We start from the raw sequence: 21240 nt of genomic DNA on the forward strand, positions 1-21240 counted from the left end.
ATTAAGCAAATATTTTGGAAGAAACATTTCGGAAATTTCGTCGAGTTTCATCAATTGCGTTATGGGGTTATATGGTGCGAACGCAAGGGGTTGTCGACCGGGTCCCGTCGTTTCTATCCTTGTACGACCCGAGAAACGTGACTTTCATTTCTTCTACTGGAAAGTTCTCGGACGCGTGAGAGACGCGAAATATTGGAAACTCTATGTTGCATTGTCCATTACTACTTCGTTGTTGTCGAAGAAACGATGAATTATGCATAAGGCAGACGCGCGGCGCTCCTCTGATCGAGGAACTTAACGCGCGAACTTCTCCCCGACAACTATTACGGTTCGAAGGTGAGTTGATGAAAATATGAGGCACCCCGGAAGTTCGAATGGTATAAATTTACGGCGGCGGAACTTTAAGGAACCGACCCCGGGCTCTCGCGCGCAACTTCACCGCGAATAAATTTTCAGAAATCGAGGCGGCTTCATAATAAGATATTCGAAGAAATCAGAAACTGGCAACTCGTTCGTGATGGAAGAGAGAGAGAGAGAGAGAGAGAGAGCCGACGTTTGAGCAACTGAAACGTTTGTATTCCGCGGCAATCAAAGTTTAAGGCTCCGAACCTAACGTGCCGTCTCTAAGTCGACGGAAACTACTTCTCGCTGGGGAAATATTCGATCTGAATCCTGAACGTTACTACAAGACGTTAGTGCATGTGACAAATTAAAAATCATACGCTGGCTCTCTCGATCTATTTTGTGTTTTTCCTTTTTATTATTGTGTGTATTGATTCGTCATCATTTTCGTGCTGTTCGTCATGAAGATTTTAAACAATGCCTAATAAATCTGAATGTTGCGCCTTTCTTTTTCAATGAAATAAATGTAGCCGTACAAACAATATAAATTTTCTTTTCTCCTCTACGAAATTTTTAATAATTAAAAAAAAAAGAAATTAAAACAGCAAAAACTGTTATCATACTTACCGAATTCGCCTTGAAATCTTCTACTCTAACAAACAGGCGTAAAAAAATTGAAGGTGACCTCGAAAAATCATGAAAAGAAAGAGTTGATAAAAAATTTGCTATATCACGTGAAAGCTCTCTTGAAATAAAAACACGTTTGATCGGACTGCTAATAACAGAGTAATCTCTACTGGTCATGATTCGCGGTTCACCCTGTATAATCCTTCTAACGCCTGAAAAAAACTCAAGCTGTTAAGTCCAACTTTGAAAAGAGTTATTCGTGTTTTGAAAGGTATACGAATACATTGTACACCCACTGTATACATTGCAATTTCTGAACTGTCAACACAGTTGATAATGTAAGAATTGTTTCAAAAGCACAGTGTGAAGTGAAGTTTAGTATCGTGTCAGAGTGAGCATTTCAGTGCGAAGGGTTAGCTCTACTACTAGCAAGCAGTAGAAACGGCGGTAAAGGTCAAACGTTGTGTTTGCTGTGACGATTGCGACAGTTGGCTGTTGCATTTTTCCAGCCCCACGGTGTAATCAGTCTCGAATGTCCTTGGCGTACACTATTTCTTAACCATCCGGGTAAACAAAGTGGTTGAGAGGGTGGAGGGGTGGTCTGAACGGTAGCGAATTGGTTAAACGACGGCGAAACACGTTCGAAATCCGTCTGTTTAACAATCAAACGGACCGCGTATTCCGTTTGACCATATCGATAAAAATCGACTGGGCCGAGCAAGAACGGTCGATTACAGGGTAAGCATATTTGAACAGTTATTACATCGGGCGTACTTCGCATCGTGATCGATCATCGTCGGGTCCGACTTCGCCGAGAAACGTGTAAATAATAGACTTTAACGAGAACGGCGCAGCGATCGGCGAGGCTTTAAAGGATTTACTGGATAGCTTTCAATTATATTGATAAGGGTGAAGAACCAGGGTCGTGGCACGGCTCTACAAATCGACGGGTAATTATTAATTACGAAAGAAAGAAAGAAATAGAGAGAGAGAGAGAGATGGGAAAAGAAAAGAAGAAAAGGGAGGAGACCCGGAGGAAGAATCTTCGTCGAACTTTTCTTTCACCGGCGATACGGCCACGGGGTTCGATATTAAAGGTGCTCACCAACTTTGTTTATAATTGACTGCAGTAAAGGGTAATTAACTAGTTTTAGAAGCTGATTAAAAACACGCCGATCGTCTGCTCGCTATTGCCGGCGAACATGCACTTTTCGGTAAATATATGCGATAAATCGCGTGAGAATCGCCCAGGCCGTTTCTCAAATTTATTGCGACACATAATTGGGGGTGTCTAGAAATGCATCCCCAAGCTCGTTTATACACCCCTGGCGATGGCGGACACGTGCGCGGCGCGCGTTCATTGGTGCGAATCGGGGAAATATTACAACAGCCCCCCGAAATTGCGTACGTTCGTGTTGCGCTGCAGAAAGCGCGGAATAATTGGAGGACTTGCGACATTGTGCTAATCAACACGGAAAATCATTATGAGCTGCAGGGACATTCGTAATTTCTTACTGAACGGCATTCATACAAATATTATTTTTATCGACGCTGTGATAAAGCAAAAATTCATTGTTTCAATTCTCGTTTCTCTTTAAGCGTATAAAGTAGAATTTAGTTGTATCACAATTTTCATTTCAAGAACAGATTCTTTACTCAGCACGTTCGTGTTTGTCTCATTTCTTGTTAGGCTATCGTACAAGTGTTTTCCGTTGGGAAATACACAAAAATGACTGGATAGACGGACAGATTGTACTCACGCCAGGATGCTTGACATGTGGAAAATCTCAGCGTTCAGGTAGGCCAGATACGCCATAACGAATATGAATATCGGCTCGATCACTCGGACTTGATGAGTGAATCTGGTGACGAAGCCAGTCGCGAAGCCCCATATCACGCCGATTATGGTACCGCCGATGGCCACGACGAAGAACGAAGCCAGGCCCGACAGTAAGTCCGTGTAAAGGATTCTCGAAGGTCCCATCTCGCTGTACGCCTCGAACATGTGGTATAGCACCTGCGGATCATTAAAAAGTGACGTCTTGCGTGGCTAATCGAGCGATTTGACCACGGTTGCACACCGGATTCCAAAGCCATAAGCGAAATTGGACGGTTTGTCAAGGACGTCTTATTAATTATCTTCTGCACGAATATTACCTCGATCGTGCATTCTTTCACACGTTAATGCATGATTAATGGTCCATCCATCAGAAAGTCGATACAAATATATCTCGGAGAATTGAACTCGAATATTCTTTGCACACACGTGCTGTCGACGCAAAATGGCGGCTGTTTATGCATTGCTAGCTGTATTCACTTGTCGCAAACATTAGTCATAATGTATGAATAATTTACCAGATTTCAGTACTCTCCTTTTAATTTTTTACTGATATCGTTTCATTTCTTATGCCCTGATGAGAATGGCAGCTATAAGAAGGAACTGCTAGCTGTATCCACTTATCACAAATATTAATCGTAATGCATTCATAATTTACCAAATTTCAGTACTCTCTTTTTAATTTTAAATGATATCGCGTTTCATTTCTTATGCTCTGATGAAAATGGCATTTATACGAGTCCAGTTCGAGTTTATAGAATTTAATCTACTACACGATCTCGTCTTGAAGTTTATAGTTGCTCAAGGTAGTTTTATTTGCGATTATGTACTTCGGCTTTGATTGAGATCGCTCGTTATCTCCGGATAAGAATCAAGTGTTTCGGAACGACGTTCTTTTTAGAACAGGTGGATACTCACGACGGTAACGGCGTCGTTTAATAGACTCTCTCCGAAAACCACGATGTAGAGGATCTCGTTCACATGGATTTCCTCGAAGACGGCTAACACGGCAACAGGATCCACGGCACTGATCAGCGCGGAGAAGAGAAACATGTCCAGGAGCGGTGTTTCGCAGCCGAAAAGCCCGATTTTCCCCAACACCCATAGCGATGCGCCTAGAAATAAATGTTGTGTGTGTGACGACTAAACAAAAGCCCTCGTTGATAATCTGTAATCATTAGACTGCGGATCTTTATGCATTCATGAAGTTTGTTGGATGAAATATAAGACGGTAATAGATTCGAAACATTTAAGAATATTTTAATGTTGTCTTTAACGTAACAAAGTCATTAAGGGATGAAATAAATTTTTTATTTTATTCCTGTTTCTCCCACAATCAATGCAGAATATTTTTATTTTGCATGAAGATCCGCAGTCTAGTAATCATTTCAAATCACCTGTTCCACTCCGATATGATAGACTGCGGATCTTTATGCAAAATAAAACTTATGAAAAATTCTGATCAGTTTAAATAAAAGTGTGTTTCACTTCTGAAAATTTTCATTACTCGTGAATTCTGTGCCAACATCATTCAACTCTTCTAACGTCTTTACCGTTGTGTACTTTGCCAAACCAATTTTGTCGTAAATACATAAAATATGTGCGTGAAATTGAATCGGGAATCGGGAAGGTTTAAGAGGAGAAATCCAAGTCGATTAATCCGAGGTTAATTAGTCGAAACAGTCTCAGTATCGATAACGAACCTGAGGATATTGTTATTCAAGTAAGTCCATTAGTTATACAGGGTGTCTCAGCTGAAGGAGGCCACCGAAATGTCTCCTTTATCTTTAATGACACAAAAAATATTTATGGCATAATTTAAACGGTATCGAAGGAGGAATATCATAGGAGAACAATTTTTTTCATCCGGTTCTTTTTTCATAGTTTTTCAAGGTGATCGTTATTTTTGTTATCGGGAGAACTTATTTTTTTTTATTCCATCTTATATAGCGGCTGAAAAAATACATGTGAATATGTCATTAACAAGATGGAATAAAAAGAAAGCTTTCCCGATAAAAAATAACGATGACCTTGAAAAGACTATTAAAAAATAACCGGACAAATAAAAATTGCTCTTCTATGATATTCCTCCTTCGATACCATTTAAATTATGCCATAAATATTCTTTTTTTTTGCCATTAAAAATAAAGGAGATATTTAGGTGGCCTCCTTCAGCTGAGACACCCTGTATATCAGCGCATCCAATCTCGGTGGCCGAAAATATACCAGATAAATTCGGATTGGAAAATGGTTTTGAGTGGCTCGAATCAAGCCGGAGATTTTTTATCGTCGATCGAACTCGTTCGAGATGCGTATCGGTAAACAGCTATCAGCGACGGATTCGAGATTAATTAGTACGAGCACAGAGTACCGGCGCGGCGGCGGTTTCGGGTTTAGGTAATTTGTCTAACGTTCTATCAGGATCGGAGGGCGGAATTGAAAGCAAGTATTTTCCAGGCCGGCGACAATACTGCTCGGAACAATGCAAACATAAAGCTTCCGATACTCATCGAGGATAGCCATTATTTGGTAAAATAAAGCTCCGCCGATTGATAGGAAGATATCAACGTGAATGCGTCGATTCTCTTTCAAAGTTCATCGACACATCCCGGTGCGCTTCCGATAATCGAGCAAAATATCCTGGAACAAAGGGAGGGTAGAGGAGAAAAAAAAATATATGTCGGAGATAGAATAATCCTCGAAGAAAATGGTCGCAAGATGGAAATCGGACAAGCGTCGCGGAATGCGACCTCGGCGATTTTTAAATCGCCCGGTGTCCTAGAAAATTCTCCTCGGCGGACGTTCATCGTTAATAATAACAGGTTTCTCCGAAACTCGCGACAGGTCTTTAATTATCGCGGATATATGCCCGTTTCGCGTCGTATGGAGTAAAACGTCATCGTGTTTCGCAACGACGACCACGCGTTTTCATGATTCGCAAAACAGAAATCGCGTGGGCGATTCAATGACCGAACTGTTTTTCTTTTTGGCCGGTGCATTAGAAACTCGACTTGAGTTGCTTCCGCGTTCGGCCGAATATGAAACAGGTGATCGAACTTCAAACTTCGACTGGAGCACTAATATTTCTGTTCCGGTCGAGTTGTGCCGCACAGGGTCGCTTGCGCAATCTCGGAATGCGCGTCAGTCGATCGCATGCAGAACGCGAAATAGTTTTGTGCACCGGGCCCGTGTATTTTTGAACACCTCCCGATCGTAAATTGGCTTGGAAATGGCTTCGTTGATCAGTAAAATTGACAGACTCGAGAGACAGAGAGAGAGAGATAATGTTTTCGGGCAGTAAATTTCCACTCGCTGATTACGTAGGACATTACGCGTTGCAGTAAATACGTGTCGGGAGTACTTTTCGAAATTGCGAGGGCGCTGTTGATAGGTATATACGGAGAAGAGGGCGTTACTGTGTGAGAAACAAATTTCATCTGTGCTTTTATACGTGTCTAAATGCGTGGCGATGCATTGAAAACAAACAGGCTGAAATAATAGCCCCTTGACATACGAGTTAAATGAAAGTTAATGTGGGCAAGTGAATTTTTGTGTACACTCGTCGTGAAAAAGATAGCCCAGGTGTGCTATCTATAATTTCTCAATGACCCATGTAATATTTTTCGTCTGTAACGTATAATATCAATACATTATGAGCTCAGAATATGCGACTTGCTGGAAATAAGTCACAATGTCGTACATGTTTGTACAACAAAGAAAAACTGTTCCATACTCAGGTCGAAATGATAGCACACTCTGTTAATATGTTTAGAAATTGCTCAGTACTTCATGGTCTATCAACGAGTAAAGATTACAATACAATATTATATAAATTTGTAAGTATGGGACGCGGAAAAAATTTAAACAAATCCGAAAAAAGCAAATTCTTCAACTAAAACAGCAACAGTTATTAGTAGCGAAAATATCGAAAGTAATAAAAAGAGGTCTTAAAGTAATACACAATTTCTTAAAAAATGTTGAAGATTATGGCAAAAAGAAAAGTACTGGTCGGCCGTCATCGTTATCCGATCGTGATAAGCGAGCAATTTTGCGTGTAGCTTCCAACTCGCACTTAACAACGAAGCAAATAATGGAAAAATCTAGTGTTAGTGCCAGTGTTTCAAGTGTTCGTCGAGTTCTACTATCCAGCAAAAATATTAAGAGGCTAAAATTGAAAAAGAAACCTCCGTTAACAACGAAAGACAAAGCAGAACGTTTACGCTTTGCAAAAGAAAACGTGCATTGGAAAAAGAAATGGAGCAGGGTGCTATTTTCGGACGAAAAGAAATTTAATCTGGATGGTCCTGATGCGTTTCAATATTATTTTCATGACATAAGAAAAGAGCCGCATATTTTCAGCTCGTAATGTTTTGATATTGTACGTCGCGAACGTAAAAATTTACATGGGTCATTGAGAAATTAAAGATAGCACACCTGGGCTATCTTTTTGACGAGGAGTGTAGCTGTGTCCCTGGTGTGATAACAGAGTTTTTGCTGTTGGTATAGGTCATAGGTATTCAATCGTTTAAACGCGCTGCCAAATAATAAAAATTTCAATCGAATTTGAGGGTTACGTCAACCACTTGTGCCGTATTTTAACGAGTCACACTCTTCTACACTTTTCGCGATAAGGACGTTCTTAATCACTGCAACTGTAAAGAAAATGTGTACGGGGCAAGAAATCAATCAATATTTTCCATCAATGTGTACAATATCATAGGGAACACAAAACGTGTCCGAGACGTCGCGTTCAAGTTTATAGAAATTCCCGCAGCGAATTAAAATATACTCGGTGGGTCCAACTCGTCCAATTAAAAAGGAAGGAATCAGCGAAATCCGTGGAAGAAGGTGGGCAGCAAACTGAAATTCGACTTTCGGATAATCTTGCGCAGGGCGTCCCTGTTGCGCAGGCGTGGAATAGAAATAAAAGGACAGCTGTAAAAAAGAGAGGAGAGCAACCAGCAGGTAAACGGGCCAACGCGCGCGATGTTAATCCAGGAAACGAAACGGATTAAAGCCCGCTGGAGAGAAGGAGAGAGAGAGAGAGAGAGAGAGAGAGAGAGAGTGTGTGAGAGAAAAAGAGGACGGTGAAAAAATGAAAATAAAAGATCGAAGAAAAATCCGGTCGTGTCGGGGAACGACACACCGGTGCCGTTTTATTCGTTTCACCTACCTATCGACAGCGTGTTAAATATAGTCCCGACGACGGCGAAGAGAAGTATCGTCCCCAGGTGGTCGAAGAACAGTCGGTTCGGCATGAAATAACCGGCGTCCAGGATAATGGGCGGCAGCATGTAGAGGAAGAACGTGTCGGGAGTGAGGGGCGACACGTGGACACTACTCGCCTGGAACAGTAAGACACCAACGACGACGCCGACAACGATCAGCAAACAGGACTCCGGAAAGATCTTGCTGAGCTTCGGCGTCATGTGGAAGCCTGCACGTACAATTGTAACTTAACGGTCTCCCTTGGAACCGTTCTCGTTCGGGACGTTCGATTGCTGGCGGTCCCGCCGTAAATCTTTCCGATTTCCACCCCCCTGCGCGCGGAATTCTATCAATCTACTCGCAGCAACTATCAAATAAATGCGATCTCATATTGTATATGAAAAGATTTTTGCCCCCATTATTCTGTGAGCGATTGCAATTTTTGATAGCGATTTTTTTGGAAGGCTATGGAAAATGTTTTAGGGATGCTGATGATTACATCAAGGATTTTGTGAATTTTCAAGGTGTGTATTCGTTTGAACGTTCAACAATTCATTGAACACAACAACATTTAGTAATGCAGGGACTGTTCTGAATTTTAGTTGCTAGAATAAAAATACTGCGAGCACTGATGTCTAATAATAGCGAAATCTGATTGCTTTGTAAATAACGAGGCATTAGTGGAAAGACGATAATTTTCAAGTATGAATATCATTTGGAAGTGTCGATGTAAAAATAATAGAATAATTGTTGGTGCAGAATGTTGGTACAATCTTTGAGAGATAATATAAACAGTGAGCAGAAGCAAAAGTATTCTGGGATATTGTTCAGCCATATCGATCATTAAAAATCAGGTCTGTAAAAATTTCATGAAAAATCCTCGCAAACGGTTAAAGGCTCGGTCTAAATTCCTAACGGGGACATAGAAATTGTTTCGGCCGTGTCCCCAGTACAGCAAATCGATTATCCCGGTGACCTACGGCCACTATCGGTTTTCGCGAAAAAAAAGACGCAGCCCCGGGTGGTCAGGGAAGAAAATGGAGAAACACGGAAACGTATTTTGGCAGCCAGCCGCCAGCAACTGAACGTCACGACTGAAAAGGTCGTGATTGGGAATAAAAGGAGCGTCAGGTAGCTCGAATTTCCGTGCGTTCCATTGTTGTGCGCGTTTCACGAAGCCGCGGCGAATTGTTATTGAAAATTCTGAAATATGTTTGCTATAGTTAGATCGAGATCGATTCTGCTCGGTCAAGGTTGTCGACTAGTCACCCCCTCCACCGTGTCGTTCGGCTGTTCTTGCGAGTCTAGTCACGCTTTGATCGCGTCCCATGGAATGTAAAATAAAAACAAAGAGGAGGAGCCGAAGTTCGAATGCAACAGACAACGACGAGGATCCAAAATCCGTCGGTGGAAGAACAGGTTTCTGCGAGTCTGTTTCTGGAATAATAACAACGGCGGGTGGCGAGAACCGAGAATTCGGCGTAGCGATATCGGAACAATGCGTTCACCGAAACAGAAATCGTTCCCGGCGTGACACGGAATGGAGGAAGTGACCTCGAATGCTCCAGAGAATCCGACCGGGCCGCGTCACCTCATAGGACGCAACAACGTTCGAGCTAACCGCAGCGGATACCAACGAAACCAGCAGCGAAGCGCTCGTCGAGACCGCTCGACTTTGGATCGGGTCAAGTTCCACTAGTTCCCGTACCTATTTTCGCAATGCTGGCGAAGAAGATCCATATGCCGATGACGAACGGAGTCTCGACCCGGTGAAACTCCACGGCGATGATATGGTACTCGGGCTTGGGTCTTTTAGAGCCATTCCCGCCGTTCTCGCCCACCTGAGAGGACAAATGCGACTCAACGGGACCGTCGTCGTCATTTCCAGCCGAGAGGCTACGGAAGGAGACGTCATCCGGCAGAGAGCCGTCGATCGGCCCCATCGGGCCGAAACTCTTTCCTGGATACGGCTCCCTCAGGTCCCTCGGGAAGTCCTGGTCGTCGACGATCGGCCCGTGGACCGCGTAGTCGTCGGCGGGAACGCGTTTCTCTGGAACAGCTTCGTAGAACCTGGCGGAGAATGCGTGGCCATGTTGCGGCCAGCACGCGGCCAGCATCAGCAGGCCGATCACCATCATCGGGAAGGCTGCACGTGGAGCCATGACGACGTAACACGTGGACACCGGAGATGCTGATGGCGGGGACTGCGCCACCGGTTCTGAGTCACTCGTTGTACCATCAGAAGGGACCTCCAGCTACGTGGAAGCTGCAGGGTCCGTGGCTCCCGCTGTTCGCGTCGCCGGGGGTGCTCACCCTCGTCGCCGGCTTCGTTACACCCTCGCTTCCTGCTCCCTGCACAGGGGACTCTCGGTTTTCCCGGATTTATAGAGGGCACACGCTGGTGACGACTCGAGTGCACAGGCGGCGCCTAATTACATAGCGTGATTCCGGACCTAACTCTCGCCTTATCGCACACACGTGGAAGACGATCGGTTCGAGGTTATTGGTAATACTCTCCCGTATCTATCCAATTCTTATCGGAACCTCGGCGTCGCTCTCCGAATAGAAACTTCAGTCGTGTTCTCGCCGATGTTTCCCACCGACAGGCTGTGGAGGTCTCGCTCCAGGGACGCGTGTTTTGGTAGTCGAAGGTCTCTTCCGTGGAGCTGGTCGATTCTCATGAGCGTAGTCGTCCCGACGGTCTATATCTGTCACCCGGCGACCCTTCCCGGTGTCAGCCTTGGACAATTTTACGGTCGAGTCAACGAACCCTCGGCGGACACCTACGCGCGGCCAAATTCACACCCGTCCGGTTATTAGAAACGCCTAATCCAGACCAACACATGACAATGGACAGAGAGAGAGAGAGAGAGAGAGAGAGAGAGAGAGAGAGACCGGTCGGTCCGGTCAAGTGGTGGATTTGTTTTGTTACTTACCGCGTTCCTCTTCGACGGCTGCCTCGAGAGCGCGCCCCGCGTATATCGGCCGGGTTATCGACGGGCGAATCCTATTCGTACGCAGCTGCAATAGAACGCGAGCCGGGAACGAAACACTGGCTGGAGCCTCCTCGGGAATTCATTTACACATCGTTGCCCGCGAACTCGAAGATCCACTCGACGTCACCGCGACGTTGCTCCGCGGCCAGCTTCACGGAAGAGGATAGCGCACCCTGGACGTATGCAGAGAGAACGTAGACTCTCTTCGCGGTCTACCGCCCAATCGCAGAACTCCGACGGGTTCAGGTTTTTTTTCGTGTCTCGTCGAATCCACGATTGTCGGAAAGATTCAGAGGATCGTTCAAGAAGAATGGACTTGCCTATAATCCGATGGCCCGAACCGTCGGATGACACTCGGGGATACTCGCGCGAGAGTGCGATATCTATGATGTATCCTCCGTCCAATCACGGCGCTGGTTCCGCGGGGATGGAGGTTCTATAGCTTGATCCAGGTATTGTGATACAGGTCGGACAGTTGACGGGTTGGCCAGATCGATAATTAGGTTCACTGTGGGATCTGCTGGCAGGCAGACGGGGACGCGCTCGCGTTCTGCATACGTAGCTGGCCGAGAACCACTCTGTCGAGGTAGCGGCGAGGACGAGGCATCGTTGCATCGGAAGTGCGGCGTCGTTCCCAGGTGCGCTTCGATCGACCGTCACACCACCACTGCGCGAAATTAAACCACCGCACACGTCGGCCCCACAACACCGAGACAGAACACCATGGCCACGGCTAAGGGCACGCAACAACGTTGCCAAAAACGTGCGTAACTGCCGACCAGGCTATCCATGACGTCGCTAGTGATAGCCGATGGATGCGCGCGGCTCCTCCGTCTCTGTTCTACTAGCTGGCCCCACCGTTCCTCCGTTTCGATTGTCCCTCTTCCGCTTGTAGCCTCTACCCTCTCTCTTTCTCTCTCTATCTCGCGAACCAACTCCTCGCGTCCCTTCGACGCTTTCCAGCCAGCTGATCGTTGCGGAACCCGCGCAGGCGTCGCGACGCTTCCATATAGAACGACGCGACGCGGGACGTCGTTGGGCGTGCTTGAAACGCGTCGAGGCGCCCCCGGGATCGTTGTTGAGAATTTCGCCGCTGGAGGCAGCCCCGTATCGTCCGCCGAGCCTCGACCATATAGGGAAATTGTAACGGGAATTGGAATTCCTGGACCCCGCTGATCGATGATGACGATGATGGCCGCTTTGGGGGCGAACGGATTTATACACGCGACGATGTGCGCTCTTCGCTCGCCGAAAAATCCGCTCGCTGTCGCGGTGTTTTCTACTCCCGAATCCCGCCGAGGATGATTTATCCCACTCGATAAATTCCCCGTGTCTTGCTCGTTACCCCCACAGCTTTGTTATTTAAACGAGCACTCGGTGCCGCCGCCTTGAATTTATGAATGACGTGTTGCAGTGCCTCGAGAGACATTCGAGTGCTTTACCTACCCCGAGTGAAGTTTCAGAATCGTGGGATGAATTGTACGTGCTCATCCCGCCGTATCCCGCAATCCCGTTTCGCCTCTTTAACGAGATCGTCTCTTTCTGCCTCTCTGCCATTTTGTTGTATTTCTCCACGTGCGATGCCTTATTAAAACAGTTCGGTCACGTCCTTTTAATTAACTGCCTCCGTTTTCGATCTTCAAACGCATTAGACGGTTAATGTTTTATACTTTTACCTGTCGGCCGACCAGCGCAGCAAACTTTGCGGTCCTGTAAATAATTAAGAGCGCGAAGTGGGCAAGTTTCCGTGACTATGGGGGGTAACTCGTGTAACATGCTGAAAATAAGGCGGTTTTTAGGAATGTTTTTCGCTGGAACCTTTCCGCCCGTATTTTCACGAAGCTTTTAGAGTGTGTCGGTGCATATTTTAGTAGAAAAACGTGCTTTTCATAAAAAGAAAACAAACCACCAATCAGGAACTACGGCGCTTCTTGGATTCGTGCGAAACGAGAAAATTCAATAGTTTCGGTTTCTTAACGAACCCACGTGTAAAATTCAATCTATTTGTCTACGTGCACGTTTCGAGATAAGGTGATCGATGAAATAGTTCCCGACTTATTCTGCATAATTTCAAGAAAGCGCGTGTCAGATATTCGCTGCAAATTCCAATGTAGCGAAGGTAAATAGTCATAACTTCTCCTCGTGGCTTCGTTAATGATCATTTTGACATTTTTACGATTCGCCTTTTCGTTTTTGTCAAGTACGTCGTTATGTTAACGAACATGTTGTTCCTTCCACTTCCCTACGAGAGAGAATGAGCATTTCCAGAAAAATTATCTTCCGTTTACATCTTAGTCAGAACCAGATACTTTTCTCACAGCAACTTTCTTGGTTTATGCAACAAAATCGAGTATTTCAGACCGGCTACGTGAGCCGCAGCCCTTAGCTGGTCAGCCTCTGCATCTTCGGTGTCGGCAGCGTACGGAATGTTCGCCTCATTTATTTATGCATTTCTGGTAAGCGAGTCGTGAATTTTTGAGGGCGCTGTATAGAACGTACGTGGGTCAGGTTGCACGACTATACAGGCCGAAGGCGACCTTAAACTAAGCGGCGTCCCGACGCCGGATCTAGGAGACACCGGCGTCCTTGACCTTGTCACTGTTGCGCTAGCGAAATGCTCACCTCGCCGCGACATTCAGCTCCGCAGTCTGCCAGCCTTTTCGATCATGCTCCGTCGACCTACCTCTCTCACCTCTCTCTCACTTACCTTTTCCCGACTGACCCGCTTATCGGTTCATGAACTTTTAATTAAGGGTCCAACGAAACGGCGTCACCCACGATTTTTCCCTTTCATTTTCTTTTTCATACCCGGCCCGTAAACAAACGCGCGATAATTGTTCTGTTTGCGCCCGCGGGACAGGAACGTTGCAATAATTGAATGGTAGATGTCTTTTCACAGGGTTTTCCTTTGTACGAAAAAATAAACACGTTTTCCGCTGTTGTTTTTAACCGTTGTTCCAATCGTTCACAAAGGCGAGGAGGCGCCGCAACCGAGTGGACGCTGTTATCATTATTAAATGGACGATTCTGGCGGAGCGGGTTTGTTTTTCTGTTTTTATCTAGATCCAAAGAAACAGGATATTTTTTTCATGCTGCGAAAGCGTGACAATTATCATGCGAATTCGATGCACGGTCACCTATTGTGACGATCCAAAATTACTCGAAATTTAACGACCGCATGAAAAAGCATTTCGAATAAAAGCTTCACGGTATCACGTCGAGTATATGATGCAATAATTCGTTTTTTTAACTATCCATCATTTTTATCGAGTTACGAAGATTGCTCTTTCAGTTTTTTTTAAATTGGATACCCAATATTTTTCCCGGGTATCGATGTACATAGTTTGAAAAGCTACGGGAAGATAGGATTTACCGTATGATGTTGCGAGTTAATAGTCTCCGAGATTTTTAGTGAAGTAACGTATGTAACTTACCTGTTGTTTTAAGACGTCATGTTCGATAACTCTTCCTGTATATGCAACGTGATACAAGTAATTGTTATAGTTTAAAAATATCCTCGATTTCCGCCCACTCGTATTTTCGTTGATTAGGTTCGCGACCGTAAACTTTCTAACGATCGATTAATCGTGCGAGAAAACTCAATGTACCGCGGAAGGTTTCACCTTGAGGTAACTTTTCGTGTCGATTTTACGTATACCGAAGCTTATTTATTTTTTAATTACGAATGCCGCGTTAGTACGTTCAGCAATCGACGCACAAGGAAAACTGCGTTATTCGGTATCCAAACATTGTTAGTAATAAAGCTGACGGAGTCGAAATGATTGAAAACACATTGTGTAATATATCAATGAAATTGTGGTGGTAAAATATAGGAGGAATGATCGTATTCAGCAACAATAAAAATAAAAGTACGCAAGAACATTATCAACGGAATGATACTTTTTATATAAAGCAACGTGACCCAAGAGCGAACATTCTTTCAAGAAGTGATTATAGCGGCGACACCCGATTTTGTGTTATCATTAGATAGCGGATTTTATGCATTTATAACAAAAATGAGTAGGTGTAATTTAAAACAGTAAAAACATTTGAAGAATTAAACAATGCTGTTATATAATTCTCAACCTATTCAACGTATTAAGAAAGTAAATTTTCTAGTTCGCTCTAGTTTGTTGCAAATCAGGTAGAAAGTTTTTATAGAAGTGTTCTCAATTCATTGCAAGAAACAGGAGGAATGTATTTAACCATTTTCGCCAAAATGCAAAACAGTTAAACAACTTTACAATACGAAAAATGTAATGATAGTTGTAGTGATAGTAATGTAGCGATAGCGTCGTATTATTTTCAAACCATTGAATATACAGTGTCCCCGCGATTGATGTGACTTTCGGGTTTCGGGATGATGTGACTTTTTTATCCCCACTACTTCCCCCTTAGGCGGTCGATCGCGCTATAAAGAAATTAAGTTATCAGAGTATTTAAATTGGGGTTTTATGATACTCGATGTATCATTCTCAGGTATCGAATAGCATTAGTACAATCAGAGTTGGGCAAAAATTTTATTTAAATAAAAATATCGAATAAAATGGGTTTAAAACCTACTTGGAAAAAACCCACTTTATTCAAAGTTTTTATTTAAATAAAATTTTTGCCCAACTCTGAGTACAATACAACAATTTCCCGCTTAGCACCGTTGTTTACCCAGGATCTTCGTTACACTTGGAAAAGTTATCCAAGAAATCTATGTTCGGCACACACGCACACGCGCACGCGCAAACACACACGTCAAAAAACGTAGTACCGTTTCGTTTCCTGAGACACCGTTACATCGTTTCTTGTAGTTGAGGTAGATAATTTTTATTACCACGTTTTTATTTTTCTATCAATAACCGCAGTCTAGTTAAACCTAATTATAGCTGTTGATAATATAATCGAGGACACTCCTAAACGTTCTTTGGATGTCAAAACCGTGCTGTTCGCTTACTGGTTCTATTTACCGAAGACCTAAATCTGTAACTACCGATTGTGCGCAATCCAGCAACGTCCGAGCGAAATGACAAACAGCGAATGGTTCGCGGGCTGTTTACAATCTCTGGCGAAGACGTGCTATTATAGTGTCTCAAAGGCCGACGTTAAATGATGAGTACAGCATTGAGAACGGTTTACTTTCCACTTTTCTGTAACAGAGCCTTAGAAATTAACTATTACAGATGCCTATTCTCCGACCATTCTCTTTGCTATCTGTTTTCAACCACATATTTACCACGTGTCACTATCTGCTTTTTTAAAAATCGTAAATAAGTGTGGTTAAAATTCTTAACCCTCTGTGGTTTATGCTAGTGTACTAAAGTTACTGAAAATTTCCGACTTTCACCCTTAAGCTTCCATCTGTAAACATATGTAGCTGATTGCAATGTTGACCGATTGTGACAAAACTTTCAGTATGCGTATAAGTCACCGAAATCTGCAAAACGCATTTTTTAAATTATCGTTACATGCTCAGATAAAATAGTTGAAAGAACGTCATTTTTAAAATTTATCTAATCATTCTCTAGCAAGCTCTAGTTGGTCTAACATTTTGAACAAAATTCAAGTCCTTCGGACTAATTTCCTCGACTGTATACGAGGTTGAATAAAAATGAATACAAATAAAAGACATAGTGTTCGACAATATTAAGTGCTCCTACATAGCAGTGGACATCCTCCGAGCCCGAGGGTGATCGTGGTCACGCGAAATCTCGTCGATCAAACAATTACTCAGCCGGGGGATGAAATATTGTATTTTGTAATCGTAAATCCGATATTTAGTTAATCAATTACGCTCGGTAAAACTCTTTATCGCGGTAATGTATTCGAGCCGGGCCGGGTTGGCGGCATGGCGGAGAGCCTTACCATTATCGTTCTCACTTTCAGCAATAAATTTCTTTCGCTCCGAGGACCGTAAACTCGATAGAAATGATTAAGTCCCGGGCCCCGTTTATAATGGAGCGGCTTGGGCAAAGTGACAAACCAACGATAAACAAATTGATAAGCAACGCACGTCACAAAATTTAATTGCCGATGAGCACGACCGGCTGCGCAACGGATACAACGGGGGAGAAGGGGAGACAGGTGGATAGAGACGAACTTGCATCGCATCGGTTGATAACAACGGGTTGCGTAACCACGCTCGGATAGACGGCCATTCTCCGTGCCGATTTTACTCTGCACACGATGAAACAGATACTCCCCTGTCACCGCGATTGTTTAACCCTTCTGTTCATAATCTAGCACCCGAGCATCCATTTCAGTTAGACATTTTTCATGAACCTCATCAAATATCTTCGAACTTATTCGGATCCTCATTATTTCGCTCATTTCCGATCGATTTACGTATTTTTTTTAAACATTATACGTGCCCATAATTATAAAAGTGGTCTAACTCGTATATAGACTGCGGATCTCTTTATGAAAATTAAAAATATTCAGCATCGATTGCGGGAAGCAGGAATAAAATACAAATTGATTTCATCCCTTAATTGATTTTGTGTGTGTGTGTGTGTGTGTGTGTGTTACGTGAAAAACAACATTACAATTTATATTTCACCCGACCAATTTTTTCATAAATGCATAATGATCCGCAGTCTAGTCATATACAGTTACTCGAATTAATTTTCGGACGCTCTAAAAAAGACGACAACTTTTTGGGAAGCTAGAGCAATTAATTTATTGCAGGATGTGAAAAGAGATTTTTTTCAAAAATAGCAATTGATCGAAATTGTAGAAAAAAATACGAAAAGTTGCATTTTACAACTTTTTTATGTGGGCCTATATTGAAAATTTAAGAAATACGTTTTGTAGATCTGTGTGAATTAAACATATTCTGAAAATTTCGTCAAAATCGGTCGACGTTGCAATGAGCTACAAACGTTCAAAGATGGTAAAAATGGCAGATTTTCACGATTTTCAGCTTATATCTACGAATTCTTACATTTTTCAATGCCTGTCGTTTTTCCCCGCATCAACCGATTTCGATGAAACTTTCACAGTGCATATAAGTGACACAGACCTACAAATCATAATTTTTAATTTCAATATAGGCCCATATAAAAAAGTTGTAACATGCAACTTCTAGTTTTTTTTCTACAAATTCCAATCAATTGCTATTTTTGAAAAAATTTCTTTTCACATCCTGTAGTAAACTAATTGCTCTACCTTCCCAAGAGAGTTCAAATCGTATAGTACAATATTAAAAAAGTTATCGTCTTTTTTAGAGCGGCCGAATATTAATTCGAGTAACGGGAAAGGATATTAAATACCAAATGAAAAGCACTATCTAACGGTTCATCTTTCACAATATCTTAAACAAAGTACATTAAATTCATTTAGTTTAAAATAATGCGATGTGACAAAACCATATTTTTCTTTTATGAAAAACGAAGGTCCGCCTCAATTTTTTTACTCCAAAATATCCTAATTGGTATTGAGACGCGAATCCGCTGATCTATAATAAAATTAGATTGCGGATCTTTATGCATTTATGAAGAAATTGGTTGGACGAAATATAAAACTGTAAAGGATTTAAAAAATTTCAAGAATGTTGTAACGTTGTTTTTAACGTAACGAAGTCGTTAAGGGATGAAATCAATTGTTATGTTATTCCTGCTTGCAATGGATGCAAAACATTTCTATTTCGCATCAATTACAAACAAGAGAAGCCAAGTAGAAATTCTTTTTTTCTTTTTATGACTTTCATCAGCTGAAACTGATACATTAATATTCTTGAATATTTGTAAACCGTCCACTGCTTTAAATTGTATGTGCTAATTTTTATTATAAATTCATAAAATCCGCAGTCTAAATACAACATTAAACCTTGAAATAACCCTACAATAGTTTTGGCCAGAAAAAGCGGGCTCTCGGACCACTGTACGCCGAGCGGAGTAGAGCCGAGCGCAAAGCGAGCTGGCGCACGCCTAGAAGCTTCAGATAAGAGCTTATTCCGGTTGCTTGCGCAGCGAATCTATTATCAGCGATCAGGCCAGATCGCATCTGGTTCCGACCACGGTTGACATGTTTTATTTACAACGTCGGGATGTAATCGGGAGACCCAATTTCTTCTTGCCCTTTCTTCGACGGATCCCGAAGGTGGGAGCGAGACAGCCGACTACTCTATTGATGACGGCAATTCCGACGCCGTTGAAGGAAACGGAAACCGTTTCGATTTCGAGGCCGTTCCACGAGGCTCGTAAATAATTCTGCCTCCGCCACCGTGGCTGACGGAATGTAACGCGGCGATCGTGGAATGCTACCTGTTTCTTGTGCCGTTGTCGCGTAATTAATATTCAGACGGGAGCTTCAAGTATCGGACTTATGCTTGCCTCCGCGGCATGTCACCGTCCAGCCCCTAATCACGAATTGTTTTGCCTAGTGAAACGTAGTGTGAGAGAATTGTTGCAGTTAACCCAAGGTTTTTAAAACATATGTGCCCGTAATTATGAAAGTGGTCTTAGTGAAAATTGAAAAAGAAATAATGAGTTTATCAATTTATTTCACATCACGTTGTTTTACATGAAATTAATATTGAAACTAAATGAATTCAATGTCGTGTTTACGATATTGTGAAGAAATGAACCGTTAGATAGTGCTTGTTGGTTCAACGTTACGTATATGGGATTCATTTAGTGTTAATATTCCTTTCCTTGAAATGTCTCGATACAAAAAATACATCATTTAGACCACTTTCGTAAATATAGACACATCTGTTCTTTTAAATCTTTTGTTTGCAAATGTTCTGGAGTGGAAGAGAAATGATGAGGTTCTTTCAAAATATATAAAGTTTCCCGAAAATCGTCAAACACGGAGATTAGAGTTTCAACTATCGAGTCATCACTATTTATACATTCAAGGTAGATGCCAATCAGTGCGAGATAGTTGGGCAAAGAAGTAAAGTCATCCCGTCTGCGTTTCCATTGTTGCACGAAATGTCTCGAGCGTTTATACCCGGTTGATTGTCGGAAAGAAATTTCTGAGAAGACTCTAGCTAGGCAACTATCAAATTGTCCACCGGATTCTGTTTCGTTAAACGGAGGTCAATAGAAGTTGAGATTAAGGAACATAACTGAACAGATTTTAGGTAAATATTTGTGCAGTTGAGCTTAGAAGCCGGACAAAAGCGATTGTTTGGCTAAATCGCTTGACGCAGAACTCTGCGCCACGTGTGGCTTAGCGGAGTAAGCTTGATGCACAAATGTGTGACATAGTGTGACCTGGATAGCTATCATTTTGTACAGGATGATTCTAAATCAACGGTCTGAAAGTTCAGTCATATTTTCTCGCATACAGTCCGCAAAAGACCACGAAACAATTTATTTCTTTTTTTTGCTAGATATGGTAGCTTCCATCTCGAAACTAGTATTTTTCAAACAATCAAATTTATTGCCTGAATTTATTGTACGTAAGAGTCAACGTAAATTGACCGTAATTTTAGTCCAGATAAAATCGCGTTGCCTTGAAACATGTTGTCAAGGTCAACATACTGAACAACTTTTTCCGAGCTTGGTAAATATACCAACAATAATTTTTTCTATTACTTAGTACAACGTCAGACGATATTTTCTTTGACGATGTGTACTGCGTGGTCAGGCTTCGCAGGTTATACAAATAAATAAATCGCTTGTGAAACATATTTAATATGCTCACAGTAATTACGTAATGACATACTCCAACGATGACAATTAATCGCGGTAATCGACACGCGGCAGCCATTCAACTCTGGATAATCTAAATATCATATAAGCGAGCGGTATCTATTTGATTTGCGACAATTTGTTTCCCTTTGACGCGGTAAATCTTTATTACAATCAATTAGTTGTCACGGGCATCGTTATAATCAATAACGATGTAATAACCAATCGCTCCCGAAACTATTGTACGCGAAATTCCATTCCGCGCCAGATACCTTCGACCGCGGATATTGTCCAACAATTATTTATCTCGATATTTATCTATCTGATGTCGGCCATGATTCTCCGTGGCAAAGTACGAGCCGACGCGATGCATGATTCATGGTGAATTTGATAAAGGCTATTTTGGCAACAAGAAGTTCGCTGACCCGCGTTTATCAAAATGTTTTTTGCTGGTGCGGCGCGGTGCGCGGCATGGCCGAGCAAAATGTACCGCAAACTTTCCGACAGCTTCGATTCGTCTTGCATAATGATACTCTTTCTTCACTTACATCGATACGCCTGAAAGGATCATCTATTTCGCAACGAGGATACATTCGTGTCA

General features: G+C 42.7%; 1 protein-coding gene across 6 annotated transcripts in view; it reads right to left on the reverse strand.

Annotated features, from left to right (window-relative positions):
• Nhe2 (Na[+]/H[+] hydrogen exchanger 2) overlaps window positions 1-12007 on the reverse strand; it is a 35943-nt gene extending 23936 nt beyond the window's left edge. For 2 of the 6 annotated variants that reach the window (XR_013009122.1, XM_076425563.1), the window contains exons 1-5: window positions 10951-12007; window positions 9723-10797; window positions 7980-8243; window positions 3725-3921; window positions 2730-2986 (exon numbers count right to left, since the gene is read on the reverse strand). Coding sequence is in view for 5 of the 6 variants with exons in the window: in XM_076425563.1 (XP_076281678.1) it covers window positions 2730-2986; window positions 3725-3921; window positions 7980-8243; window positions 9723-10176 (1172 nt within the window). In the remaining variant the exon portion in view is untranslated. Of the gene's footprint in view, window positions 1-2729; window positions 2987-3724; window positions 3922-7979; window positions 8244-9722; window positions 10841-10950 lie in introns of those variants that run through there. The other 4 variants (XM_076425562.1, XM_076425560.1, XM_076425561.1 and 1 more) reach the window with 4 other exon arrangements.
• Window positions 12008-21240: the final 9233 nt, after the last annotated feature.

Source organism: Lasioglossum baleicum, chromosome 6 (genome assembly GCF_051020765.1).
Source record: "Lasioglossum baleicum chromosome 6, iyLasBale1, whole genome shotgun sequence".
Taxonomy (NCBI): Eukaryota; Metazoa; Arthropoda; class Insecta; order Hymenoptera; family Halictidae; genus Lasioglossum; species Lasioglossum baleicum.